Source organism: Halichoerus grypus, chromosome 5, assembly GCF_964656455.1.
Source record: "Halichoerus grypus chromosome 5, mHalGry1.hap1.1, whole genome shotgun sequence".
Classification (NCBI taxonomy): domain Eukaryota; kingdom Metazoa; phylum Chordata; class Mammalia; order Carnivora; family Phocidae; genus Halichoerus; species Halichoerus grypus.
In genome coordinates, this window is record NC_135716.1 from 68611672 (window position 1) to 68628208 (window position 16537).

General features: G+C 38.2%; 1 protein-coding gene across 15 annotated transcripts in view; it reads left to right on the top strand.

The window, feature by feature from the left end:
• The window catches only part of ASPH (aspartate beta-hydroxylase), a 213776-nt gene that overhangs the window by 47658 nt on the left and 149581 nt on the right, over positions 1-16537 (top strand). For 3 of the 15 annotated variants that reach the window (XM_036082471.2, XM_036082472.2, XM_036082474.2), the window contains 2 exons: positions 5199-5240; positions 7399-7990. The exons of the other annotated variants lie outside the window; for them this stretch is intronic. In XM_036082471.2, the coding sequence (XP_035938364.1) occupies positions 5199-5240; positions 7399-7760 (404 nt within the window). In that variant the 3' untranslated portion in view covers positions 7761-7990. Of the gene's footprint in view, positions 1-5198; positions 5241-7398; positions 7991-16537 lie in introns of those variants that run through there. 15 annotated transcript variants of the gene reach the window in all.

The window sequence follows — 16537 nt, forward strand, 5'->3', positions numbered from 1 at the left end:
ACTGATATCAGGATCCTCTCTAAATAAGATCCTGGTCTATAAAATAAGTAGTTTTCTGTGATTTGGGCTGTGGAATTTTCTTTGGTTACAATGTATTTGGGGCATTTTCATGAAATTCACTGACTCACACTTTATCATCACAAGTTGATTGACAGAATTGTGTGCCAAATTCTCTGCTTCTGATATTTGTTGATATTTCTATAACCAAGTAATACATGGGAGTATTACTGTGAGGTCCTGGAAGTTAGGAACCAGGTCTTAGGCTTCAAGTCTGAGCCCAATATAGGATATTTATTAAATATTTGCTGGGATAATTAGTCTTGATGAGTGTTAACCTCAGAAGTTACCCATTGTCTAATAAAACACTGAGGGTTTTTTTTTTTTTTAAACCAACTTAAGTGAAAAAATTATTGGACTTTTTTTTTTTTTCAAGAGAAACAACATTTTGAATTTCATATGGGAAACTGACCTGTGCTAACTGACGTCTTCCCGTGAGCTTTCCAGTGTCTTTTTTTTGTTCGTATTTGAGTCTGCTTCTTCATGCAAACTTCCAGTCTCTGGTTACAATCCCTTCCTAAACTTTGAGTCATTCCATTCTCTTATGTTCTGATCTTCCCTTCCCCACTTATCATAGAGCATTGGAAGGTTTGTAGCTTTCTTTTTTCAAAAATATCTGTGATAATATTGTTACACCATCTATTTAAAAATAAAAAGGAAATTGGTGTTATGCACGGGCATGCATTTTAGCCGAACTAGACTTCCATTCTAGAGCAATTCTTTACTTCTTTTTGCTGTATGGTTACTCTGATGGTTTTTAAGGTGATTACTGGTAATAGCACTGTTAACTTTTTGAGAATTTTTTAACAGAAATTTAAAAAAACAGGTCTTATGTTCTGCCCTGAAAACATGAGTTTTAGAGCAGAGAACCGTTACTTAGGCATTTGGGACATTTTCATTTTATTTTATTTTTTTGCCATCTGTAGTCAGTGTAGAAATAAACTGTGATGTTTCAGTATGGGAAGGAGGAAGATGAGAAACTGAAGCTCAGGGTGACTCAACAGGTCCCACCAGGGCCTGTGGGAGTGACGGAAGTGACCAAAGTACAAAGTGATACCCAGCCGACCAAGTCTATGGCCAACTCTCCGAAAACCTGCAGAGCTACTTGGGTTTCTGTAATGGAGCCAGTCTTCTAAAATTATGTCTGTTGCATGTGGTCGAACCACAGGTCCAACCATTGGCTTAATGATTCAGCATTTGTATTTTGATACAGAATATTTCATCTTGAAAATGTGTGTGGGATAAGCGGCTCTGAGGCAGTTGCCAGAATAACATTAATTACTTTTAGGCAACTCATGTTTTCAGGGCAGAACATAAGACCTGTTTTTTTAAATGTCTGTTAAAAAATTCTCAAAAAAGTTAACAGAGCTATTAACAGTAATCACCTTAAAAACCATCAGAGTAACCATACGGCAAAAGGAAGTGAAGAACATGGTGATCACTTCTTCTTTGCCATTCCCTTTGGCTGCAGCCACTTCCTGATGCTTTTTTGATGACTGCCTTCAGTTGGAATGTATTGTAGCAACAAAAACAACTTTCATCCCAATGAATTACAGAACATCAAAATGCTTCCTTTTCAGGCTCTGATTGATACAATTTTCTATATACTACTTGGGAACTATTTTTAAGGAGTTACATTATGTTGTCATGAATATTGTCATGAATTTTACTGCTTGATAAGTTCCCCCCCTCCCCCCCGCTTTTTTTAACCCCTGGGCATTGACTATGGTAGTAGAGAGAGAACAGGAGAAAAATAGGGCATGCTTGTTGATTTTTGACAGTAAAGGGAGTCCACATCAACCATAGTTACAAATTTAATTCTGTCTATAATTAGGAATTATATACAATTATATAAAAGCAAAGTCTTACATACTTGCCTTGTGTTTTTCTCTGGGGCCACTTCTCTAATGTCCACAAAGTTTTTTTTTGTTTGTTTGTTTGTTTTAATTTTTCTCTATATGCTGTCACCAGTCCTGCATCACCACTAACTCCTTCTCCACCACTGGGCTTCACGTCGTTTATGGAAAAAGATCTCTTCTTAATTTACCTGAACGGAGCCTGTGTAAGGTGCTCACTGTGGTGACAGAGTTACTCTTTTAGTAGGTATTCAAAACCTTTCCCATGCTCTTCCATCTTCCAGGGTCACTTTATTCTGCTGGAAAGGCGATTTTGCTTTCAGCTTTACCAACATAGTCATCTTTGGCCTCAGTTCCATTGTCTTCCTCTCTCTACACTTCATAGCATTTCTTTATTCTCAGAATTTTCTTCATTGTTTCCTCTCATTGATCATTTTTGCAGATGTTGCATCTTCTGGTTTCCAAAGTTAAGTCTTTGCCTGCATCTCCCCCTGCATCTTCTGGCCTCATAATTTCTCTCTCTTGCTAGCTCTGTTCCTGTTCCCCGTAGGCATGCCTTTTGTTTCCTCTAGCCATCAAACATGCAGACACAGTGAGATCATGCAAACCCTTATTCCTTTCTGCCTCCCTGGGAACCGTGGGAAATTCCACATATGAGCAGTTGTCTTCTAAGAAGAAGGCAGTCAGGGGTCCCCATCAGCACCCTGGGTTTTTGGTCACCCTTTTCCCACCTGTGTTGTCTCATTGTAATGTGACCACCTCTTCCACTGCTTGTAAAACTATAACCTGAAGAGCCTTATGGGACATTTAATAACTAACAACTCAGTAATGTCCTCATCCTAAACCTTTGTTCCTGCCTTCCTTCCTAAAACTGCACTTTTGACTTGAAGAATACTGTATTTCTTGACTCTCCTCTCATTTCTTGTTACGTAGGGGCTTCTCTGTTAACGTCCTCTTTTCTTGGTGCTGTGCTTGGTGCCTTCTCTGCGTCTGTATCCTTTCTTTCTGAGACTGGATGTGGTAGTTGTGGTTTAAATATTAGCTCTGTCTTTATCATGTCAAAAATATTGAAAGCTTATTGACTATATTCTTTAAGTTCATCAACTTTAGGTAAAGTTGATGCTTTGGAATTTTGTACAGTGCATTGCACATTGTATGTCTCACTTTAAGGATTTGTGCCCAAATCCCTGGAAAAGTTTTAAATAAAGCACTCATTATTTTTTCCTGTTTCACTAAGCAAATGCTAATCTAATATTTTATTAATGTCAAAAGTTAACTCTAGCCTTTTCTCTTCTTTCCTTTTTTTTAAAGATTTTTATTTATTTATCAGAGAGAGAGAGAGCACAAGCAGGGGGAGCGGCAGGCAGAGGGAGAGGGAGAAGCAGGCTCCCTGCTGAGCAGGGAGCCCGATGCGGGGTTCGATCCCAGGATCCTGGGATCATGACCTGAGCCGAAGGCAGACGCTTAACCCACTGAGCCACTCAGGCGTCCCAGCTCTAGCCTTTTCATCAATATAGCTCTTTTGACTGTGTCATAACAGTGGGCTTTGGTGGTTGGGTAGTCTGATTCTGATTCTTACCACTCTGCTTTTTAACAGGAAAATCTGGGCATGCGTTGAGAGAACATGCAGGAGTCAGGAGAGGGACATGAACAGCATTAAACATGCATTTTAATGTTTTATGCTCATTTCTTTTGGATAATGCCCATGTATTTAAAAGTTGGTATTACAAGAATAAGTTTGATATTTGATTCTGAAATAAACTTTAGTGGGGAGTGGTCCAAGATGGCATTCAGTATTATAAGGTGGCATGCTGTTTTTAATAGAGTTTAGGAAAGATTCAAGTTTTATCTGTGAAAAATGATTTGTCACACACACACACAAGTTATGATTCTGTATGTATATAAGTAATTGGACAGGTATAGATAGCCGTATGAAACAGTTAGTTCACATTTCTTTTTTAAATGGAGTCAGTAAGACATACACTAATACTTTTTTCCAGAATAATGATGATGATAATTTCTTTTTTTTTGAAGTATAGTTGACACACAATATTCCATTAGTTTCACATGTACAACATAGTATTTCGACAACTCTACATGTTATGCTATGCTCACGACAAGTATAGCTACCATCTGATGATAATGGTATTTTCAACCAGAATAAATTGCCATTCTCAAATGGACTATCTCATTTGATGGAAACAAATTGCAATGGAGAGAGAAAGAGAAAGGAATTTAGGAACGGGGGATGATTTGACTAATATAACAGGAGTGAAAGCACCCCATGCTGAAAGTGGGGGTGTGATTAGGGTTTTGAAAAACACAGAGTGGGTCCTGCTTGGGGGCTTTCTTGTACAACCGTAGCCATTTGTTGCTGAGTGACAGATGGTGCTGCCCCCACAGGAGGTTACCAGTAATCACCACACCTCCCACTCTAAGAGCCTAGGAAGTGGGTTGGCAACTTGGAATGCCACCTTGGAAAGTTTGCTGATACATGAGTATAAAATAGCATTTATGTGATCAGGAGAGAGAACTGAGAACATCAGTTGACTGGGATGCCAAATACAGCGTGGTTAGAATGAGATAGGGTATTGACGTATGTTAGAGGTTAGACCCATTGTCAGAACTTTTATTTGCCAAGACAAGAAATAGAAAGCTATTGCAACGTTTTTAGATGAAGGGTAAAAAAATTAACATATACCTACATGATGGTGTCATTCTTACTTGTTTGTATAATTTTTTTATAAAGAAAGTTTGAGACCATAGAGGAAAAAAGCAATGATCTTTCAAACAGTAGAGATTAAAATTCTATCAAAATATGCTATCCTTTCTTTGGATGGCAATGACGATTGAGTAGGGGAGTGAAGTCCCCTGGTCCTTTCATGTGTGGTGCTTGTCATGGGTCATCTGTGCCGAGCAGACGGCCACTGGTGATGCGGGTACCGCTGAGTGGGAAATGCTATTTCCAGTCGTAATTAGGTTTTTCTAAAGCCCACCATTCTTTCAGGTCTGTGGCAAGTCATGAAGTTGGCTGACTATTAATAAGGTGATTGCAGTGCATTTTTTGTTATAGTGAAAGTAAGGTTTCAAAATGACATCTAAATGATAGATATTTATGTGTCAAAGGTGTGTGTTTTTAAAATGGTGAGTTTAACTTAATTTGGTTAATGAAGGCATTGATTTTAACTATAGATATTTATTGTATTATTTAAAAAAAATACTTTGTGTTTAATTCCCTTAGTATTTTCTGTTTATAACCCATTTTCATCTTGTAAATACCAACAGAAGGACCTGGTGGGGTAGCCAAGAGAAAAACTAAGGCTAAAGGTATTTTCTGTTTTTCAAATTAGCCTTGAGTGAATCAAGTTTAATGCTTGAAATTGCATGACATTTTCTAGATACTTTAATGCAGTTACTAATGCTAAACATTGCTTTTTGATTTGGGCTGCACCTTTGGCCAGTAGTAGTTTTATCAAGATGTCATTAAAGAATTTCTTGCCTCAAGCCTATAATTTTAAGTAATTTCCTTTTTTATGGTATCAAAACTTTTGTAACAGTCTTTAAACTAAAAACATATAATGATACCATGATATTATACTACATATAAACTTACATCTAAACTTGTTATTGTCTAACCTAAAAGCTTTCTTAGTTTGAATTTTTTAATTACTATTGGAAGAAAAGATGAATTCTTCACTGATTGATTTCATTTCTTCAGAAGCTCTGGTGACACTTTGTCTTAGAGCATAATGAAAGCCAATGTGAGCACACTTGTAGTTTTCAATGAAATGAAAACTTAGACTTATAATCTGGAGTACTGCATTTCGTTGGTATAGAATTTCCTGTGTTTTGATATTTTAATTCTTTAAAAATCACTGTACCTGTCAACCATCATATGTAGGCTAACAGCTTATTACTACAGCCTTATTTTTTATATCCTTGTGGTTTTTCTTGTTCATATATCAATATTTATGTCCGTTAGGGACAGGGGCATGGGAGAAGTGCATGTTTTTCTTTATTAACTTGTAATATTCTTTTGTGTTCAAGTGCTTGGCATATTGTTTTTAGTTTGTTTGTTTTTTAGTAAAACATTATGGCTGTGACTTGCAGGGTTTTGTGATTTGTATTTTAATTTTAAGATTAGGGAATTTTAATGTTTTAACTTTGTGTTCCATCTGAATAACTCTCAGGGAGGGAACCGTTTTTACCGTTTTATTCTTATGTCACTAATTATGAGATAAATGGCCGACAAAGTAGAGTTTATACTTCTTGATCTGGAGAGACGAATCAGACATTAAAGATTTAATATTGTACAAGTTGTGCAGAACAGGATCGTCCAGCCTTGAGTAAGCACTCTGGCAGTGGCGGGATCCCTGTCTCTACAAACAGCACTGAAATAGGGGAGGGTTCAGACCGTTGCTTCTTTATGAATGCTATTCTGTATTTTTAGAAGGTCTTAAAAAGATTTTCAGGAAGAATTGAATACATTTTGAGCTATGTGAATTTTACACGATTCTGATGGGCCTAAACGTCTTCCACATTTTATTAAAGAAATCTTTAGTTTTCTTTGTTTCTGCTTAGATGCTATGTAAAATGCAGCAAATACCTTGCTTCTTTTAGATTTCCTAATGAGGGAGCAAGAAGGTGAAATTCAAAGCTTTTGCTAGCAGCTCTGTTAAACTTTATGTAAAACGGGTTGAAAGCAGGATTGGTCTTACACGAGATTTGGAATTAGCTGTATGTTCCATTTAATTGCTCCCCTGTCTATGAGCATGGATGGACAACATGTTAGCTTGAGTGGCTCTACATAGAATAACAGGAAAGCATATTTAAAGGAATACTGATTTCATAATGTTGAATATAAGCAGACAAGAATGTCTACTTGTCATTTTAAGTACTATAGATAATGAATTTAAAATTTCACGCTCGTGGATATTGTTTTTTTCTTACTTAGCTAAGAAAATTAAATGGTATTTACTTTTTCATCTGTTCATTATATTTGTTTTCAAGGCTTGTAAGCACAAATATTTTAAGGACATGATTTTTTGTTAGAACTAAAAGTTTTAAAATTATCTTTGTATGGATACTTGTAAGTTATGGAAATTTTTTTCTTAATGTTGCCAGTGTTCCTTTAATTATGTCATTATAATTGTGAAATGTGAGTTGTTAACACTTTGTGTAAAGTTTATGGATGGATTCATTTGAATAATATTGCATGTCAGCCTTATTTTAAAACAAGTCATAACCTATTTCAAGCTGGAAAAATACGATGGCGAGTTTCTGGCATTTCTTTGGTAGCTGATATTTTGTAGAGGTTTGCATCTGGTTTTAACCTATTTAAAACTAGGCGATGAAAGTCACTTTCTGAATGAACATTTCATGTGTGTGGAGAGATGAAGACCATACTTTAGCACTAAGTTACTGTCCTGTGAATTAAGAGATGCTTTCAATAAACTTTTTTTCCTTTGATTGGAAAACCTGAAAGTTAAAGAACTCACTAAAGAAGAGCTCAAGAAGGAAAAAGAGAAACCTGAGTCAAGGAAGGAGAGTAAGAACGAAGAGAGAAAAAAGGGGAAGAAAGAAAAGGAGGATGACCGGAAGGATAAGAAAATTCCTGATGCAGATATATCCAGGAAAGAGTCTCCTAAGGGGAAAAAGGACAGAGAGAAGGAGAATGTGGGCCTAGACAAAAGTGCTAAAGCCAAGGAAAGTAGGAAAAAGTCCACAAATGTAAAGGACGCTTCTGGTAAAATGGCATCCAGAGACAAAGATGATGCAAAGAAAGGGAAAAGTTCTAGCAAACACGCACACTCAGCCAAGGGAAATAACCAGAAAAGAAAGAACTGAAAGCTCTAATATTGTCATCCCAGGAAATGGTAATGTTCATCGTGATTTGCTGCTAAATGGCATAGAAAATTTAGTATTGCTCCGGTTGGGGAAGATGTGTCAGATAGCCCTTGAATGTATTTATTGGTGCTCAGTACGTAAATTGTTTGAAATTTAGATGCACTGTCTTATACATCTCAGTTTAAAAGATGACGCTTGTAAAAACCATGTAATAAAAATGTGATGTAATAGCTTCTGTTTTTATTAATTTATTGATCATGTATCCAGATAAATGTATATATATAATATGAATTGTAATGAACATATTAATCGACTGAATACTTTCATCGGAGCTAAATAAGAATGTTAAGATTTTCCACAGTGTGTATACACAGAGTGCCTTTCAGGTGTGACAAATGCTCAGGTAGGTGGGAGGTTTTCTTCTTTCTCCCTTTACCCTTTGTCTTCTTCCCTCCTTTCCCTTCCCGCTTCCCTGCTTCCCTTTCCCCTTCACCTGCCCTTCTCCCTCTCCCCTTCCCCTCTCCTTCCCCATCCTCTCTCTCCCCCTCCTCAGGCTCCTGTGGCAGCCCCTGGGGTCCTCTTTCCCCTCAGTCTCTCGGGGGCAGCCACTTCGTCAGGCTGTTCCCTGGATCCTCCTTTTCCCTCCCCTCCCCTTTCTCTCCTTCGGAGTCTCTCCTCCCCACTCTTTTATTGGCTCTTTTACCTCCTCCTTCATCCCTCGTGCCTTCTGGCTACTCACCCTCTTCACTTCTCTTCCTGCCACTCCTCCCCACCTGCTTTTGTCACCCAGTGAATACTTAAAGTTTCTTGCATGCAGCATGCACCGTTCTGAGAACTCTGGATGCAGTCATGAATAAAAGAAAGAATTTGATTTAGAGAACAGTTTTAGAACAGTTTTATTGACAATATCTTTACAGACTCAGAAGAGAAATAATAAGACTTAAAGTATTTCAAATTAGGATATACTTTCATTTTATATCACATGGTTTTTCAGGTTATTTCGGTGGAGTGGCATCTTTCATATTTGATTGTATTATGGTTTACCATTTCTAAGGAGCTTCAAATCTGAGCTCTAACTAGAGATCAGAACTTAATCAGAAAACATTTAATAAAATGAAATTTCAATAAGAATACATTTCTACAAATGGTTTGTGCCGTCCTGTGCATGAAGTCTTAAATCTCTAATTGCAACTACTGGTGAGATTCAGTTATGAATTGGAGAAGAGCAGCCTGATTTGTTGTAACAGAATCAAAAGTGCTGCCACAAAGCTTTTACTTTTTTAAAATAATTCTTCAGGGGTGCCTGGGTGGCACAGTCGGTTAGGTGTCCAACTCTTGGTTTCGGCTCAGGTCGTGATCCCAGAGACGGGAGATCGAGCCCCATGTCAGGCTCCACACTCAGCAGTGTCTGCTTGGGATTCTTTCTCCCTTTCTCTCTGCCCCTCCTCACTGTGCTCGCTCTCAAATAATCTTAAAAAATAATAATTCTTCAGCTTTTTCTGCTAAGAGCTTAAAAACAGAGAATTTGGCCTAATTGAAAATATTTCAAGTCAGAAATGAATAAGCATTAAGCGCCAGTGTCTCTAAAAGTATTGTGCACCATTTTCTTACGTGCTGTCACCTGTCCTGCTTAAAATCAAGCAGGACATTTAGTTGACAAAAGTGCCAACTGACAGAATTTTATAGCCAGCGGGAAATCCTGGAGAATAATAGCCAATCTAGCTAATCTAATCCTATTATTTTCTTGTTCAAAAACTATGGCCCAAAGAAATTGTAACGTGTGTTCACTTGGGGTTTCCTGTGTCGATTAGTCAGGGTTTTGTTGTTGTATAGATCACCGGGACATTGTAAACCACACTGGGAATGTTATGGCTCATTTGGTTGGCAGATACAGGGGCACCAGCTTCGGGTGGATAGATCCCAAGCCCAGACCTGTCATCGGAGCTGGGTTTCTTCCTACTTCTCATCTCAAGTCTTGGCTCTGCTGATGCTTTTCCTTGACTTTTTATTCTATATGGAGTTGCTACCACTTGATGAAGATGGCCCTCAACAAGCCCCACACGGATCTTTCTTATCTGAGCAATCCTAGTGCAAAGAGCCAGTTTTCTGGAACGGCTCTGGGAGAATTGCAACGGCACTGGGTAGGCCTGGTGACCATTTGTGACCAGTCCTGTAGTGGGGATAGGTTAGTCTTCCCGGCCTGGCTTCTGTGCACGGCGCTTTGGGCGGGGGCTGGAATGGGTCCCGCTAAACCATACGAAATTTTTCCCGCAGGGAGGAGGGTTTCTGGGAGGAGAAGAGGGAGGCTCCAGCTGAGCACTGACCAGAACAAGAAGCAAAACATTTACTCGCCACACACATAGAAGTTACAACATCTTAAAAATATATCCTGATGGTAGATCTTGCCACTAAGATAAATGGATTGATTTTTTAATTCATGTACCAAATTTTAAGTGTTATTTTTTTCTACAGATTTTTTTTTTCTTTCTTGGAGAAGGGCTGATAATTATATTTGCATTAACCGAGGGCATTCTCATAATTTCTCCATTGGTTTTTAAGAGACAGAAGTGATGTGGGATAAAGTATATAAATGCTAAATTCTAAGAAAAAGAGGGGAAAAAAATCTTAGGATAACCTCATTAGCATAAGCACATTCACATTATCTATTGCCATTTGGTAAAGTGCTTGGAAATATTTTACTTCTGTTATAGTTCTCCTTTGAATATCAGCTCAAGAATTAAATTGAAACATCTCTACTAAAAGCATTTAAATATATTTCAAGAGTTCTTATGAACTGGGAATGGATTTATTTTTTTTCCTCCTTTTTTCTTTCCTTCCCTTTTCTTCAGTAAATAAAGGCTTCAGCTGAATTTATTGAAGCTGAGGTCACACTTCATCTAATTGCATTGGCACTTACTATTCAACTAAAAACTTAGTGTGGGAGAAACTTTGCTCATGATTAATGGATTTAAAACTGTGCTTGTATTCTGACTTGTACTCACCTTTTGATTCGGAGCGTAGTTATTTCTATTTCCTGCTGCTTCATATTGTTATCTAAGGATAATTAAAACCAGAAAGGTTATTACCCTTTTTAAAAAGTCATCTAAAAACAGGGACAAAAATTTCCTAATACAAAGTAGTTGGGAGTCAGAAGAAGTCCTGAAAAGTGAAAGCGAAATACTAAGAAAGTAAGTTTGTCATATCACAAACAAAATTGTTCTTTCAATTACACTGTGAGATGATACATCAGGTTTTGAAAAATGACATTACTGGCCGAATTTTCTTTAAGTTTTGTAGGATAGTATTTCACGTGAGTGGCACGGTCACTGTAAAGGTAAAGATGGTCAGTTTTACAAAAATATTTGGGAGCCTATCAATTTTTCCAAGAATCTTTTTTATCCTTTAAGATTTAGATTACTTTTTTTGAAGAACTATATCATCTCTTTCTTCATTTGTTGTGATGCGCAATGTCTGTTTCATTCGTTAAGGGCTTTGTGTGTGAATTTTAGTTATTGCTAACATCATTACTAATCACCTTTTTGAAATCTTACTACTACTTTTTTTTTTACAAGATTTTTGGTTTTATTTTGTGGGTGATTTGCATTGTGTATAAACGGTCTTATCAACATTTCACGATAAGGGAGAGACTGATAGATAAATTGACATAAATTCATCAGCATGAATACTTGAGTTAACCCAGGAGGATTCATTCTATAAGTAATTGGTTCATAGAAAGTATTTTATACTGTTATGACCTGCTTAGTCATACAACTCTGTACCTTCAGAGGTTTTAATGATTATTTGGATAATAAGGACTCCCTATACATACTTCCATTGGGAAAAAAACCAGATAAAAGTAGTACACAAGAATGATTTTTTAAATTTTAAATGTTTTAACTGTAGTATCATTTTCTATGAAATGGGTCTGGTGACTTGGGCCACAGCTCCTGGCTTTGGTTCCTTTCTCCTCTGTTCTCCACTATTCCATCTCCTGGAATAATTCTCCATTGGTAACAATTCTCCAGATTGATAACTTGGATTATTTCACTATTAATTGCATCTTGGAAATGCCGGTTTTCCTCATTTGTAAATTGAAGATAATACCTTTCCTTCATGTGGCTGTGGGAGCTAGCTGGTATTGGACCTGCATAAAGAGCTGGCACATTGTTCATTTCCCCCCTGTTCTAGCTAAAAAGAAAGTTTTCATTCTTAGGAAACGGAAGGGTGGGTTGTATGTCGCAGATCTCTAAGTGTTATTCTCATGGAAATCTTGTTTGGGAGTAATCTGAAAAGATCCCCAGTAACAGTCTTCAGCCTCCTGTCCTTCCTCCTCTGTTTGCCTGAAGACAAAACCACATGCCTTAGATGTTTATTACCGGTTTGGATATCATTTTCATATAGAAACCAATTTTCACAAAATCTTCCATCTTGTAAGCCCTACAAAGCAGAAAGTCCTCTATTTTCCTCCTCTTTGTTCTCATTTCACACCTCATTTGATTTCACTTTATGTGTATTTATCACTCTACATTAGCATCTGTGCATCCTAGAGTTCCGTCATTTATTTCTTCCTTGCCTCAAACATTACTTCTCTTGCATCCTAGGAGATGAGAGGAAGACATATACTTAAAGCTTAGGAAGACATATACATAAGGCTTTTGTTACTTTTGGTAAATACCCATGTGCTTTGTCATCTCTATTTTGCATGTATGGATCCATTCAACAAATATTCTGAGTGCCTGCAGCATACCAGGCTGTGCTAGGCACGGGGATACAAGTGACAAGGTGACTGCAGTCTCTAGTGAAATGTTAGGAAATAAACAAGGGGTTGAGGAAGAAAATAATGAACCGGAGCCAGCTGATGCCGGTGCTGCCCACTTGGTGGGCCGTGTTCCACCGCTGCTGAGGAGCCAGCTGACTCATCACGTCTCCACTGATGTTCTCTCCGATCCTCCCAGGCTGGGGGACTGTGTGTCTCCCGATTATCACGCTCATCACTTTGCTTCACTGCTGGATTTTGCTTTCCTACTGGACTGTGATTTATGTCCAGTACCTATCACGAAAGGTGAGAAAAATAGGCATTCAATATATGTTTATTGAATGTTGAACACATAAAGCACAGATCGTGTAAAAAATATTTCAGATATGTATATGCTATTGAGTAATATTAAAAAGAAAAAAAAGAATTTTTTTTTTTTTTAAGAAAGACCGAGTTTCTGCAGTAATTGCAGGATGCTTTAACCACCTTGGACGTTGCCGATCGCTGTGTTCATGTTGTATGTGTGCAGAGAAGGTGGTAAATTCGGCTCTTTTAGAAGAAACGAAGGGAAAAATTAATTTGTGGGGAAAACATGGGTGTATATTTGCTGGGTTTAAATTCTGTCATTTAATTCTTGAAACCCTTCTAAGGCGAGAGTTTTATCCCCGTTCCATACTTGTGGAAAGCCAAGGTGAATCAGTGGTAATGCACTCAAGATGGGATTCAGATGGAATTCAGCGGCAGCCCTCTTGGTTCATGAACCTGAGCTCCTGTACACCGTCTCGTGTTGCAGATGTTCAAGTGAGCCCACCGCGTTCCAGTCTTGGTGGAGACCCTTCAGGGGTCCTGAAACCCAAGCTCTTAGGAACCCTTTTGGCAGTTTTATTCTTTTGAGATTTAGGTCATCCTCTTCCTGCAGTCTGTCTGTTGATCTTGGGTCGTGTGAAGACGCTTTGAATCTGGAATGGCTCTTATTGTGTATCATGGGGCAGCTCTTTTAGTTTCTGGCAGAATTTTGACAGGGCTGCAGTTCGGATACCTGCTAAGATCTGTATTGGCTGATTATACAAGCAAGGAGCCACAATGACGATTAGCATGGTCAATCAGTATGTGCGTCTTTCTGGTTTATTGATTTTCCAGAATATTTCTCAAGATCAGGTAGCTATTAGGGTTATTCTTGGGGTATATTGATTTATACTGTTAGACTACTTGCATTTGGAAGCAGTAGCAGTCCTGAGCTCTTCCCCTTTGAATCACAGCAGCTGGAGTAACCTAGGTAGATAAGATGGGTGGCTCAGTCGTTAAGCGTCTGCCTTCGGCTCAGGTCATGATCCCAGGGTCCTGGGATCAAGCCCCACATCAGGCTCCCTGTTCGGCAGGAAGCCTGCTTCTCCCTCTACCACTCCCCCTGCTTGTGTTCCCTCTCTCGCTATGTCTCTCTCTGTCAAATAAATAAAATCTTTAAAAAAAAAAAAAATGATCAAAATTTTCAATCTCTACACTACTGAGTCAGTAAGCCAAAGATTGATAAACAGGTTTTGTAAAAATGTCTTAGCTTTTATGGGCTTAGTCTATGAAGTCCTATCTGCTGTTCTTACTTTCCCAGATTTTGTCAAGGAACTGGTTTGTATAGAACTCTTAGGAAAAATGAATCCTTTATTTTCAGTCAGAATGAATAGCTCCATGATCAGGTGACCCCAGGACCTTTCTGATTCTCACGCCCTTGCTCCTTTCTCTAGCTGCATTGGCCACATGGCTCTTCCTCGCTCCCAGCACTTTGTTCTCCCCCTCACCCCAGATCAGCTGAGGAATTTGTACTTGCTGGTCCAGAGCCTCCCTGGAACATTCTTCCCCAGCCCAAGTCACAGGGCCACATCCCTGGTTTCCTTCAGGAATCTGTTTACATTTTATCAATGAGACCTTTCCTCATCAATTCACCGTAGATAGCCTCTCCTCTTTCCCTGATGGCCTGGCACTCCCTGTCCCATATCTTCCCCATTCAATATACTTTAAATATTTCAGGTTTCTTATTTTTTAAAATTCTGTCCTCCCTATGAGAAGTAGGGCTTTTCAGTGTTCATTTTCTGTAAAACAGTGCCTTGCATTAGTAGGTGCTAAATAGTTGCTGAGTGAATGAATACCATATGCAATTTAGTTAAGTTTTAAACTGCTACATACAGATGGGAAGAAAATGCATTTATTTCCCATTGCTCTCAGGTATAGTAGGGTAGCAGTGAAAGAAGTAAGCTAATACTGGATTAAGGTAACTGTCAGATACTCAAGTTTGCTATGAATGGTTGACTTAAAGTGCTCACATCACTTACTTTATAACTTCTTCCATTTTTAATTAAAATTGTAAGAAAAATCATATTTATTAAATGCAGACATGTTTTTTTAATTTCCTAATTTTTCTGATGTGCCCGAAGAACTAAAAACAAGGTATGCTTTAAGGCAATTAATTGATTTTTCAAATCATGCAGGAGCTGTTGTGGTTGACTTGCAACTTTCATTCAACCCTAGATAATTACTTTCAGGCATTATGGTTATCCTGTTCCCTTTGCCAGCTTAGAAATGGAAATGGGTTCTGGTTTTGACTGTTAAAGCTGAAAGAGAAGACTGCTAGAAGCTTCTGCTTCCAGCTAAGATTTCCTCAAGTCCTAAGAGAAGCAAAGCAGGAGGTGGTTCTTTGCTTCTGGACATCCTCTAGTCCAAAAGAGGAGCTTGCAGCTAGGGGATCCCCGATGGCCAGCGTGAGGGTGAAGCTAGTGCTGAGAGCAAGCCCACCTGTCTCTGCACTCCTTGTGAGATTAGACAATAAATTTCTTTTTCACTTGAGCTAGTGTGAGTTGGTGTTTTGTTGTATGCAGCCCTAGGAACATCAAAAGTGATGACATTCATTTCATAATGTAATTTTGAATATTTATTTCAGGGCTACATCCTTGCCATTTGTATCTCATTATAAATCCAATTTGAAAACCTTTCCTTTGATTACTGCTTGACCTTATATGTATTTTTATTTAGTTTTTACTTTTGCCTTAAAATTTTATATGAGACCTGGATTTACCACTACTTCCTGAGGAACACTTATTCACGGATCAAAATAGACTTGGGTGGCAACATAATTTCTCCAAACACCAGAATGAAAGCTTATAGGGCTAATTCTTCCATATGGCTTATCAAACTAATAAGAATTAGTCTAGAATGTGTTTTTTTTTTAATTTTAGAAAGTTTATAGGGGTCTAGGGAAGGAGATGTGTTAATGTGATCCTCAGCTTTTTTGAAGTTTACATTATGGTTTACTTTTATGCTGATTTCACCTCTGGAAAGTAGCTGTGACCAAGTATCAATAAATTTACAATTCAACTGCCACTTTGGACAGAAAAGAAAACTGCTCAATATTTTCTCTTGTTATATGCTTTTGCTTTCTCCTGTGGTTCCACAATTTCAATTTTAGAGACAACTCCAGTTGATATAGAGAAAGCTGACTATGAGAACCATATGTCTAAATATTGGTATGCTAGCAGCTTTCAAACAGTTCTCACATCGAAAATTGTTTTCAAATGAAACTTCCTGAAATTTAATAAGAATGGGATTTGTAGGCAGTTTAAATCTTTATTGTTTGTTGGGGAAATATTTCACTGCTTATTGAACCCATGGAGCACAATTTGAAAACCTGCTGCATCGAGGATTAGTGAAGAATGACCCTGTGGGTTTTCATCCAAACTGAGATATTTCTGAGGAAGAAATAATGATTGCAGCACAACGGACAGAACCTGGGACTGCTCCAGGCAAATGAGTCCCATGGCTCTGTAGTGGTGGATGCCGGGGCACAGATAGGAATCTCTTTGGTAATAGTAGGAAACTGATCTGAGTCCCCTTTCCCACCTTTATAGCCGTTAGCCTCTCTAGTGCAGCCAAGGAGCCCTCGTCCCACAGAGGATCTCTGCAGCCATTGAAACTAACAGAGTAGCCGCACCATTGGGGGTGTTCAGCCCTTGAGCAGGTGCTTACTGGGCACCTG